The 12,546-nt window shown below is 26.9% G+C and overlaps 1 protein-coding gene across 3 annotated transcripts in view; it reads right to left on the bottom strand.

The window, feature by feature from the left end:
• LOC142320558 (uncharacterized) overlaps positions 1–12,546 on the bottom strand; it is a 135,487-nt gene that overhangs the window by 36,114 nt on the left and 86,827 nt on the right. Inside the window, exons 1-2 of one of the 3 annotated variants that reach the window (XM_075358474.1) lie at positions 7,664–8,006; positions 1,781–3,196 (exon numbers count right to left, since the gene is read on the bottom strand). In XM_075358474.1, coding sequence (XP_075214589.1) covers positions 1,781–3,109 — 1,329 coding nt within the window. In that variant the 5' untranslated portion in view covers positions 3,110–3,196; positions 7,664–8,006. Of the gene's footprint in view, positions 1–1,780; positions 3,197–7,384; positions 7,497–7,663; positions 8,007–12,546 lie in introns of those variants that run through there. The other 2 variants (XM_075358476.1, XM_075358473.1) reach the window with 2 other exon arrangements.

Raw genomic sequence — 12,546 nt, 5'->3', positions numbered from 1 at the left:
ATATAGATTAAATATAATCTAATGTTTATGTGAAAACTACTTAATATAACTTTTCATTTTAATATGCATTTTTTCAATGATTAAACTGAAAATGAAAACAATATAATCAAATATTAAAATTGAATGATCATCATTCATTAACATGTATTTAAGCATATTTTGTTAATAATACAAAACATGTGCCTGAACGGTTAATAGCTTACTAATTAGAATGTGATAAACCTAAATTAATCTAGTTGTACAAACTAGTGAAATTTTATGGCAATAATCATTATCTAGCAGTAAATACTTCTGAGGATGTTTAGAATTTGTATGATGATAGAGTAATAAATCTTACCAGAACAGATACTCATATAGCTCAAGGTAATACTCATAAACAAGCTTTGGGCCTAATAACTTTTATATAGATAGACATATGCATATCAAATATATTCAAAGAATAGAATATTTTAAAATTAAATTAAATCAAATAAATGAATTGCATAATAAAGTATGACTTTTTGAAGTACTGAGCTTTTCTAAGAAAAAATTACTGAGGTAATGTGCTGGCAGATACTTTTTTTTTTACTTGAAGTAAGCAGTGGTAATTCACTATTAAATTATGAATCATACATTAATGTAAAATACTCTTTAATCTATGTGTATTTATTGTTTGGTATGTTGAATTATTGTACATTCTTGTAGCAAGGGTAAAACTTCAATATTTTATTTTTAAATACTTCAGTTTCTATACTTAGCACAAATAAAAATTTGAAGATGAATGTTTAATTTATTTACAGATACCACCTAGTTTCTTTATACTCAATATAAGGTTTATATAACAAAACATAAGAAAACTTTACTTTGAAATATTAACATCAAGCAATAAATACAGCAAAATTTAATTCCTGAAATTAAATCTTTGTAGAAAATAGTATTTTTTATAGAAAAAAATAAAACTTTACTTTATCATTATTCTAAATGAAATTATTAAAAAAAATACACACTGGCAAAAATTAAATTCATAAAAAAATCAATATGCAAATGAAAGTAATTATTTTAGGCTTTTGAAGAAAAAGAAATGTTAAAGACTTAATGAAAAGAGAGAATTATTAATTGTAACAGACGACATGAGCATAATGAATGGTAATATTAGAAAAAAATATATAAAATTTTAGACAATTTAAAAAGAAATGGTAATTAAACAAAAAGAATAACAAATAGAGATAGGTAATTAGACTCTTATGTAATGATTAATCCAGTTTTCGAACAGGCTCATCTTGAAATATCTATATATTCTGCTCACGAAAAATGAAAACACTGATCCATCATAATAAACTGACTGTGCTGTGATCACTTAGTATCAGCAAATGATACATTGCAAACAAATCACAACATGGAAATGTAAAAGATTTTACTGTGAGGCAACAGAAAATGTCAACACAATATCAAATATATTAATATAAAATACATACTTCCACATGCATCCAAATGAGCAAGTTTGTGTTTTAAAACAGTGATACTTTAATATTAATAATCTAAATTAAACTCATTCTTCTCCAATTACTTCTACAATTTTAACTTAGTGTATATGAGACAATGAAGGAAAATGATCACATATCAATGTTATTGTAATGTATGAAAAAACTGCATAAAAGTGCCACCTAAACACAATGGTTGGAGAATTCCATTATGAACAATGGTAAGTTATTTATGAAGCGCAGTTAAAGAAATGGAAAACTCGAAAATGAAAGATTATACATTATTGTAAGAATATTAAAAATCAACAGGTTTTTCTCACCTTTTTCAGTGAATGATCAACATTTTTCTTTTCTTCTTTGGGTGGGGTTGGTATGTTATGTCCTTGTGATCCAGATTTATTTTTGCTGGTAATTGTTCCATACCCTGGTGAACTCTCAATCCCATTAATATTATTCACATGATTTTCACTGCGAGGTGGAGTTCTGTTAGTCATAGGTGTCGTAGTAATTTTAGAATTGGCAGATGAAGAATCTCCAGAAATCAAAACTGTAGCATTATTTTCATTACTATTATTACTTCTATCAGGAAGATTATTCCACACAAACACTTTATTTTCCATCGGATGAGGTAAAGATGTTTTTGTTTCATCAGGTAAATCCATTTTATCATCGTGTAGAGACATTTCTGATGTTAACTTATTACGAGCATCTTCATTTTTTATATTTGAAGATATTCTAGGTTGATCTTTATCTTGGCAATGTTCTGAAGTTTTCTTGTTCGCTTCAGTACATGACTGAAGGTGAACAAAAAGATCAGCACTAGTTTTACACCTTTGCCTACAATGTTGACATCTAGTAGAAGATAATTCTGCACCGCTTATTAAAGAATTGCCATTACACATATTACTGTTACCGTTTCCTTTACCAGAATGTAATTTCTGATGACGATTAGCTTCAGATAAACATTTTGATTCGTGACCGCACCAAGTACATACTAAATTACTACTCTCGTTAACTCCAGTCATTAGCTTTTCTTTTAATTTATCAAAAAATGAAGCATTCTTCTTTTTGAAAACATCAGTTGATTTTCCAAAATGTATAGGTGAAGAAGATGAATCGTTATCAAATTTCTTTTCAACAGGAAATGCAGAACTTCCACTACTAACAGCTAACAAAACATCATTTTCTTTTGTTTTAAATGCTTCAGCACCACCGATTAAAGAAGCAAAGTCTTTCAATGAACTATTTTGGCAAGATTTGGCACAAATATCATTGAGATCTTTTTCGCTCATAGGACTACTTTCTTTAACACATGGTTTTATTTCTGAAGGTCCTCCATTCAGGCTGGGAATTTTTAATATAGGCTGACTACCGCCTACAATACCTTTGTTCTGAATAGGAATTAAATTTGGGATTGGTCTCGGAGGAAATTTCTTTTTTTCACCCAAATTGTGTACTCTCATTTCATGTCTAACCATTTCACTTTCCCATGCAGCTCTATAATTGCAAACTCTGCACTTTAAACGTTTTAAATAAACATTACCATTTTTATGCTGTAACATATCATTTGGATTTATAACTTTTTCACCTAATTTAACTGTTAATTCTTTAGAATTAAAATTGGCAAAAGTTTTTGGTTTCTTCATCATTATTTTACTCTTTGGTGACTGTGAAGATTCTCTTTTAATTGGTCCCTTTAATAAATCTGCATTATTTAAATCCTTTATGCTTGGCACCTGAAAAATCAAACGAACAAAAAAATTAAATAAACTATAAAATCTATTAGAATATAATTTTAATCCTAAAATAATTTACATTCAAATACATGGATGCATATGAATCGGTTAGATTAAGTTCTGATATAAACTTTTCTCGCATGATATGACTGAGTGAAAGAGATAAGGAAAGATAAAAATGTTTCTGCTGAAGAAATGGTTTTAGAATCATAAATAAAACGTGATTCAGAAATACATTAATTTAAGTTAATAAAATTAGTTCACCTGCTGCAAATGATAAGGGTAAAAATATATTTCTCAAATTCAATAAAATTCCAATGTAGCATCAGTAATTTATTATGAGGTTGATATTTTATATTCTCTTCAACCACAACTTTCTTCAAAATCTAATGTAAAATACATGAGAAAAAATCAACACAAAATTTAGTTTCTTCTTTAAGAACGGATAGCAAAATTACAAGAATTGTATGACAAGCATTCATAAGGTTTTAGTTAAGATATCTTTGATAAATTTCAAGAAATTCTGAAGAAATACTAGGCAACTAACTGCACATTACATCCATTTTTTTTTGTTTTTTTTTTTTTAATAAAACTGAAGCATTTGGTATTTATAATTACTGATTATTTCATACAAAACTCATACTATTTAAACTTACATATTTGTTAGTATATCAAGCAATTGTTTTATAATCAATTTCAATGAAACTAGCAGGATAATTTATTTTAACTGTGACTGAAATTTAGATTAAGATTACTTAAAAATATTCATGCATGTTCCTATTCTTGTTGGTCAAATTTCTTCAGCATCTACTTGCCTGACAAGCAATTTAGCAAAAAAAAAACCAAAACATAAAAAAAAACTTAAGCATTCAAAACTTTTTTGAAAAAATTTTAATAAGAGCTCTGAAGGAGAAGTATTTTTTTAATCATTTAATTGCTTAAGATGGCTTTAATGAAAAAAATAACAAAAATAAATTTCAAAACAATTTTAGTAGAAAACATCATTAAAAAAAAAGCTCAACAGGTACTGTAATAGGAGTAGTTTTCTGTATGTAAACATTAATATACATTTAAAATATGAGGGATAAAATTAAAGCAAATAAATAATGACCTTTTATAGAAAAAAATTCATGGGAAAGAATTTGGACCACAGTTCCTTCTTACTGAAAAGAGAAATGAAAGATAATTCAGCAAAAGTATGCACAAAATTTTAGGACCTCAATATAATTTCTCCTGTCTCAATATACAATTTACATTCTAAAATATATATTTTCAATAAAGAAAATTTAATAATTCCTTGCTAGTTTTTCAAGCTTACATTAGTTTATACACATATAAAATTCATGATGCAGCTTATTATCTGCACAGTTGTTTTTATTCAAACAAAAACTCCAAATTAATAAATGAAATTAATCCATCAGATAATAAAAATCGATTTAATGATGTATCAGTAAAACTAAAACTACTTTTTGTGTCTTTCTTTATCTATAGCATTCATTTTAACAACATCAATTAACTGAACGACTGATTTCATTAGTAATAACTTAGATTAGAAAAAAATCATTAAAAAGGAAGTATTTTTTTTTTATTAAGAACATTGACAAAAATTAGTTCTTTTCCTACATTACAGTATCATCCTAATGAATATTTCATAATAAAACATAAATAATAATCTACTGATAAGATTAAATAAATGAATTATGTTTGTGTTTCACAGATAGACATAAAAATAACAATAAATTTGTAAAAATGGTTTTAAAGTATCAGACTTTTATGATTGCAAGTTCTCATGATTAATCAGTAAAAAAAATAAGTAACAGTACGCTATGTAAATATTTTCTTAATACTTGTCCAAAAAATAAAATTCTTAATAAAAACTTGTTTACTACAATTAGGAAAATAAAATTACAAAAAATCTACTACAATTAGGCGTCATTAGAACAAAATGAGACATAAAAATTATGAAAATTTTTAATATTAAAGTAGATAATTGAAAAGTTTCCTTTTTCAAGGCTATCTTTAAATTTATAAAAGTAGGTTATGCAGATTTAGATTTAAGTGTTTCTCAAACATCACAGGGATTTATACAGAAAACTGTTATAAAGTTAACTGGATATCTTCAGTGCTGCTGGCAGGGCAAATTTAATTGAGGCAAACAACATCAAAGATCTACGTCTAATTTTTTATAAAAACAAAGTGAAATTAACTTTTCAACAGAATTTTGGAGATAATGTTTCATTGAAAAAAAAAAGGTCTATACATATAATTCATTAGTTTGGACTGGCTAGTTTCAGGGGCATATTTAAATTTTCAATAAGCTCCTTCAATTTAGAAAAAAAATTGGTAGCCTTTTTTTTTGTAATATAAATCAGGTACATCTACTTTCAATATAAATTAATAAAGATGTATTAAAAATTTCACTGCTACAATATCCTTAGTGGAAAAAAGCCTGGTGGGATGCAACTGAAACGAATATTGGCGATTCTCGTTGGATGATAAATGAAGCACTTCTATATTTTTTTTAGTGTCCTATCTCTTGTGGGAAGATTCACTTTTTTTTAAATATGTAATGGAAACCTTACAGGCAAAGCAACCTAATGATCTGAGAATGTTCTCAATTCCTTTCTGGGACTGGTATTTTTTACATTTCACACACACACACACACCTTAAACTAAATAAAAACTATGCTCATGAAAACATATTTTCATTATACAAAATCAAAACGAGGAACAAAATAATATTAAAATAAGGACATGTTAGCAGGAAACAGAGAAATTTATATAATGCAAACCAAAAAAATTAATTGAAAGGAAAACTCATTTTTTGTTCAATGGCCTTATGATTAACATGAATGGAATGCATCAGTAAAATAACAGTTAAGAATCAACATCAATAATGTACAATCAACAAAATCTCAATACACAAAAACTATACAAATCATAACATCCTCCTGTGCCCTCTCTAATATTAAATCAAGAAAATGAATTTAATATACATACATTTTCCTTCTTTAATTTCTGTAAGAAAATAAATGTTTGTTAAGGAAAAGAAATGACAAATCTTTCATTAATCTAAGTTATGGATAATTAAAATTTATAGGGAAAATAATACAAAATCAAAACAACAAAAATAGATGTTTTATCACTATTTATTTTATGAAATAATAAATTAGCAAAGCATGCAGTTCACACTAATACAAAATTACATTATGTCTAAAAAATTGATCATGAACAAATTATAAAAATTTTTTCATGACGTTAATTAATCATGACAAGAAATAGAGTATAAACAGTTTTTAAAAATTGATTGCTGATTACAAAATAAAGCAAATTATGAAGAAACAAAAACTAGTACTTTAAAAAATCCTAATAATTACTCATAATTCCTAAAATAAATTAAAACCTTCAAATTATTTAATGATACCATTATTTCACAATCAACATTACTTATAAGCTCACTCAGTTTCACAGTAATTATATAACATTGACCCATACTACAACACTGAAGATAATTTTTACCAATTAATATAAATATAAAAAAGCTTACAGATTTTTCAGATTTGCCCACAATCTAAAACGGAAGTTGATGGATTATGATAAAAAAAAGTTGACGATATCATAAGCCCCAAAAATGGGTAAAATAAATAAGGAATATAAAAACAGTTAAGTGAATAAATATCAAAGTTCAATATTTACTAACTATTTTTATATATACTGTTTAATTTTATACAACAAAATTACAAGAATTTATAATGTGATTAGTTTTAATAGTAACTTTTCATTCAGAAGCCCCGAGTTCAAATTCCGGTCAGGTTTTTTAATTTTTCGCACGCTAAAAATACCTACAACCACTATTACCACAGACAAGCCTCTATAATTCTATGATGAATTAAATCAACTTGCAAAAAAAATATAATAATAACAAAAAACTTATTTTAAAAAAATTGTGTTTTTTAATGGTCACAGGCAAATACAAATTAAAAGTTAAAAAACAATTAAGTTAGTCCAAGAGGGTTTTCAAACTAATTAAAATATATTAGATTATTAATTTATTTTTTTTTAATTTAAATATTAATAACGGTAGAAATTTACAAGATACTGCATTACGTAAAGCACAACACGCGACTCAGTAAAAAAAACTAATAAATTAAAAAAAAAAAAAATTATAATAAAATATTTTCCACGTACTGTATTATTAAAATGATGTTTTTTCTTTTGGCCGTGATGCAGTTTACAAAATTAGACTTGTTCTTATTTAGTTCGTACAAGAAGTTGAAAATAAACGTGCGGCACGGTAAATGTCTGGTGCGCTGTCTAGCGGTGGCAAAAGTTTAAATTTTCCTATCCAATCCGAGACGCAACGAAACAAGAAAGCGTAGATTGATAGTCTTCAAGCACGTAACAATTTCAACAAAATTATACAGGTTAAATAATAAACATTAAGAGAAAAGAAAGGACTGTACTCACGTAAAGATCATTTTCGTAATAAATTAGAAATCTAATTTTTAAGTAGATTTGTTAAGTTCTGAAACTTCAACTCCTGCAGACTGCTGGCACTGCGACAGAGCTACTAGGCCGAACGGAGGAGAATCATAGAGGCAAACAGTTCAAGAATGCAACATGGCTGCGCTATCGCGCTGACAGTTTCGTCTTATCGTGGGAGCTCGTTGCCGAGTTCAAAGTCCTTGCCACTCAATCCTTTCTGGAGGCTCAAAGATTCGTGATGCCCCGTTTGACCCCAATAGTCGTCGTATTTGTCGATAATAAAAAACTTCATATCGCGAAATGAATTAATTCATAGCAAGCAATACAGTGTTTACAATAACCTTCAACTGACACTGTTGCTCTTATTATCGATGTAATCAAGTATATTATACTGATAATGAAAACCAGCGCCATCTGAAATCTACCCGGAAAATCCAAAGATACAAATACTCACACTTCATAAATTCGTACATGTCGGATACTAAACCAAACGAAAAGAAAAGAAATTAATAATCCTACCATATCAAACAGTAAAATAAAGAATAGCAATAAACAAGCTTTTTTTTAAATCCGATGGCCTTGTCCTAATTACACCAGACTTAACAATGTCATGGATTACATTCTGGGTAACTAACTCAATATCTTAAACAAAAGACAATTATAAAAAACTTGTAAATTAAGTTCTGAAATAACTTCTTTTTTATACAAAAACACACCAGCAATATCTGACAAATTAAAGTTAAATAAAGATGAAACTGAACAAAACAACTTGCCATCATGTTTTCAGGAAAACAAGAAAATTAAACTATTCTAAATTAAAATAACAAGAAAACCTACATAATCTGGCAACAGTAAATAAAGCACTCTAGACTGATTTGAATAAAAAATGTCAGTTAACTGAATTCTAATGCATATGAAAAAATACCAACTGTATACATATATAAAATAAATGAAAAATATAAAAGTATAATTAACATTGATATAAAAATTAAATAATGGGTGTCTGATAACTATAAAATACAATGAATATTGTATTATTCACTGTGAGGATTATTAAACATATGGTAGAATCAAGAACTAAAATGAACCTTTTTTTTTTAATTTTCAAAATTTTTTTAGAGAAACTTTTCACTTGAAAAATGTTGGTAACTTAATACAAATATTGTCACTGTTCAAAACTGCTTTGCTGCATATACATAACAGAAATGAGCACTATTACTATTAAAGAAGAGTTTTCAATTACAGAATATTATAAACAGAAAATACAATGTGAATAATACAATAAATTTAACAAGTATCAATCTTTTTAATAAAAAACAACAATAAAGAGTTTACAGTACTGTATTTTTTACATGTAGGGCTGTTGCATACAAAATTTATCAAACTTCCATTTTAATCAAGAATATATTGTGTCGATAATGAACAGTGAGTTTTAAAAAATAAACTACATCTTTTGGTTGTTAAATTCATGTTTCTTCAATACATGTTCTGTGATGTTACATTAAATTGGGGTAAACAAATATAAAATAATTAATTTCATGAGAAAACTGCATGAAATTGTAACATGTACATTTTAACAGAATTATCTAATACAGCATTTTCTTACAATAATATATTTAAAACGTTAGAGAAAAGGAAAACATTTCTCAACGCAAATATATCATAAACTACAGTGATTGTATAATGAAAAACAAATGATTTCAACACAATACATTACATAGAGTAAACAGAAAAAAAGACCAAACAAATCTAACATTACAATGCTTTATCAATTTTAATGATAATTGATGAAAAATTTATATATTAAATGACTACTGAACTACACATGACATAATGGTAATGTTTTCAATAAGATAATGGTGGGTACACGAGTACGTACATTGTTTTATGAACTCCACACAACTATCATAATCAGGAATAATAATTCAAACGTTATCAAGTGAAGAAATTCTCTATCACATTAACAGTTCAAGACAAACACGTCGTTTAAAAATTTAAATGAAGAATAAACTGCTATAAAGCGTTATTATGTAATATCATCTAACATAAAACTATACTGCTATATATTCAGCAGATATATATGTATATTAATTAATTTACATATTAAAAACTAGAATGATTGTCTCTGGATAAGACATAAAAATAACAAAATAATGAAACATTAAAATAGTTTCATAAATATCATAGATAACAGATAGTATATTATTCCACTTCTATGGGTCATTACTAATATTCCAGATAAACTTCAGTAATAAATTTAGTTTAATAACTAGAAAGAATATCCAAAGAAAAAAGCAGAAAGATAATTTAAAGAAAACTACAAATATTTTATTAAAGCATTAAGGAAAAAACAATTCACTATTTTATTATCCCACCTCCCAGACGTATAAAAAATACCTACATTTTAGGTTCAATCCACAAATCTACACTATTCAGACAACCAGTATTTTCTGACTACTTCCAAGCCTTGAAGACATCACCACCAAGAGGAAGTTTTACAATTTTCTCAAAATTTAAAAAATATAAGATTAGGAAAAAATATAAATTGTTAATGATCACACAACGAATGAGTATCATACCTAAGAAAATAATGATTTTGCAAAATCAAAATTTAAAATTGTAGAATTTTCTTCTGAATAGAAATTCCAAACAGAAACAAAATTTTTAATTTACTTTAGACTTTGGCAACCAACAAATAACTGCACAATATGTTAAATTCATCATGAGCTTATTAGGATCTTTCAATTAACAGTAAATCCAGTGTTTAAAAAATTAATTTTTTAAATGACAATACATTTTCTGGAAATAATTGTATTTGATTCCAGATTTTATAATCTGGCATCAAATACCAAATTAAAACATACAACTATGTATGTTCAAATATGTTGAATGTTGAATTATATCTGCAATGCTCAGTCAAATTTCTTGACTAAGTATTGCCGATATAATTTGAACACTGTATGGATCTGTAAGGATCTTATGAAACTCAAAAAGGGAGTTTAATTTTTTAATATTTAGTAGCGCAATTTAAATAGAATACGAATACTGTTACAGAATGAAGAAAATATCAACATAAGTAAAAAAATTATAACACTATAAATTCTTTTCCACAGAATACCTTCATTAGGAAATCCATTAATATTTTTATTTATTAATAAATAATAACTGTACGGTAGGATGTAGTTGTGAGGTAGAAATAAATTATTTATTAAAAGTTAATTTAATGTATTACAGCTCTATAGAGATATTATATTAGGGCTTTGTATAACAGCTGTGAAAGCATATGAAAAGTTCAAACCTATTTTTAGGTAAACATACAATGCACTTAAACAGTAAATTTTCTATTACTACAACATAACTCAACATAAACGTAAAACCTGGAATAAGATTATAAAAAATGTTTATTAGTTCTGTGAACAGCAGACCCTTGTTTCATTTTGTATGTAAACCGACTGAACACTACAATAAAAATGAACTAATAAAATAAAATTAAAGTTCAAAATGGTCAATTAGAAAAGTTAGTGAAAGGTTTTGCCAACACCAAAAATAATTATATGGTATTAAGTACTAGTAATAAAATAAGTATTCATATTATATTGAGAAAGTTGTAATACTACGCAGTAACAGAACAGTCTTGAAAACAAATAAACTTAAACAAAGAGCAAAAGAGCAAAACATGAATGAATATAGTTTCTAAAGTGTGCTGATGAAAAAGCTGTAAATTGTCAGTTCAATCTGTAGCAGTAGTGGTTTAGTGACACTTCCCCTCCATTTCTATTCTACTTCAACCCTGTCTAAGAAACATAATAGCAACCATTTTGAAGTACAAAATTTAATGAAAAATCATTAAATGTACATTTTTCCATCTAACAGCAAGGAACTTACTGAATAATTTCATGAAAAACACATTAAGCCATAACTGGCATCTCACTGGCATCTCATTAAGTTCCAAAAAATTAGTTAAATCAGAACCACATTTCAGTTGGACAATTAAGAAGCAGACTATAAGGCTCTGTGAACATTCTATCAGGCTAAGGAAAAAAGCTGCAGTATTTAGGGAAAGTTCTAATGAGGAAAAATTCCCTTGATTCCTAAAAGTTCCACTGTTCTGCTTCATAATGCAAGGTGAGAAAGAGATCAAGAGTTGGAAAGAAATAAATTTCCTGAAAATTTTGTTAACTAATAACCCTTTCTTCTTTTGGTGGAGACAGCTCAATCACTTATTATTTATAATATTTTATTATGCCAGTAGAAAAACAAATTGTGCACAGACTCTTTTACGATAAAAGACGAAATTACAAAATAAAAATCAAATTGTAAAAGGGAATCAATCCCAGGAACACATGAAAAAAATTTCAAAAACATGACTAAATCAGCCATTTAGCTAGTTGATCCCTTGAACTTTACACTCTACATTGGATTTAGCGGACAAGGCAAGTCAGCTACCTCATTTTTTAAACATATATTACTTTTATTTTATTTATCTAAAAATTTATTTGAAGAAGTCAATATCAACTTTGTTGGTCAATGAAAAAATGTTGATCATTATTACTCTCACAGCCAACAGTACACTACGAGTAGATGTGGCTCATACCTCACCTGAATTTCCATCAATAACTTTCCCATTAGCAAAGATGAGGTCTCATTACACTTGAATGATCATCTGTTAGGTTAAACATTTTAACCAGCCTGTACCAAATTTCATCCAGCAATTCATAAATAAAATACAACATTACACAATAATTTTAATTATAAATAAACATTACTTAATTCAAAATCTAATCAACTGCATTTTCATGAGCTATTTTATTTATGCTTTTAAATATAATGCACCAGATAATTCTCTAAACTCAACCCCTTTAGAA

This window comes from Lycorma delicatula, chromosome 2 (genome assembly GCF_047948215.1).
Source record: "Lycorma delicatula isolate Av1 chromosome 2, ASM4794821v1, whole genome shotgun sequence".
Lineage (NCBI taxonomy): Eukaryota > Metazoa > Arthropoda > Insecta > Hemiptera > Fulgoridae > Lycorma > Lycorma delicatula.
Note: the sequence above shows the minus strand (reverse complement) of the source record. Positions and strands in the feature narration are given on the sequence as shown.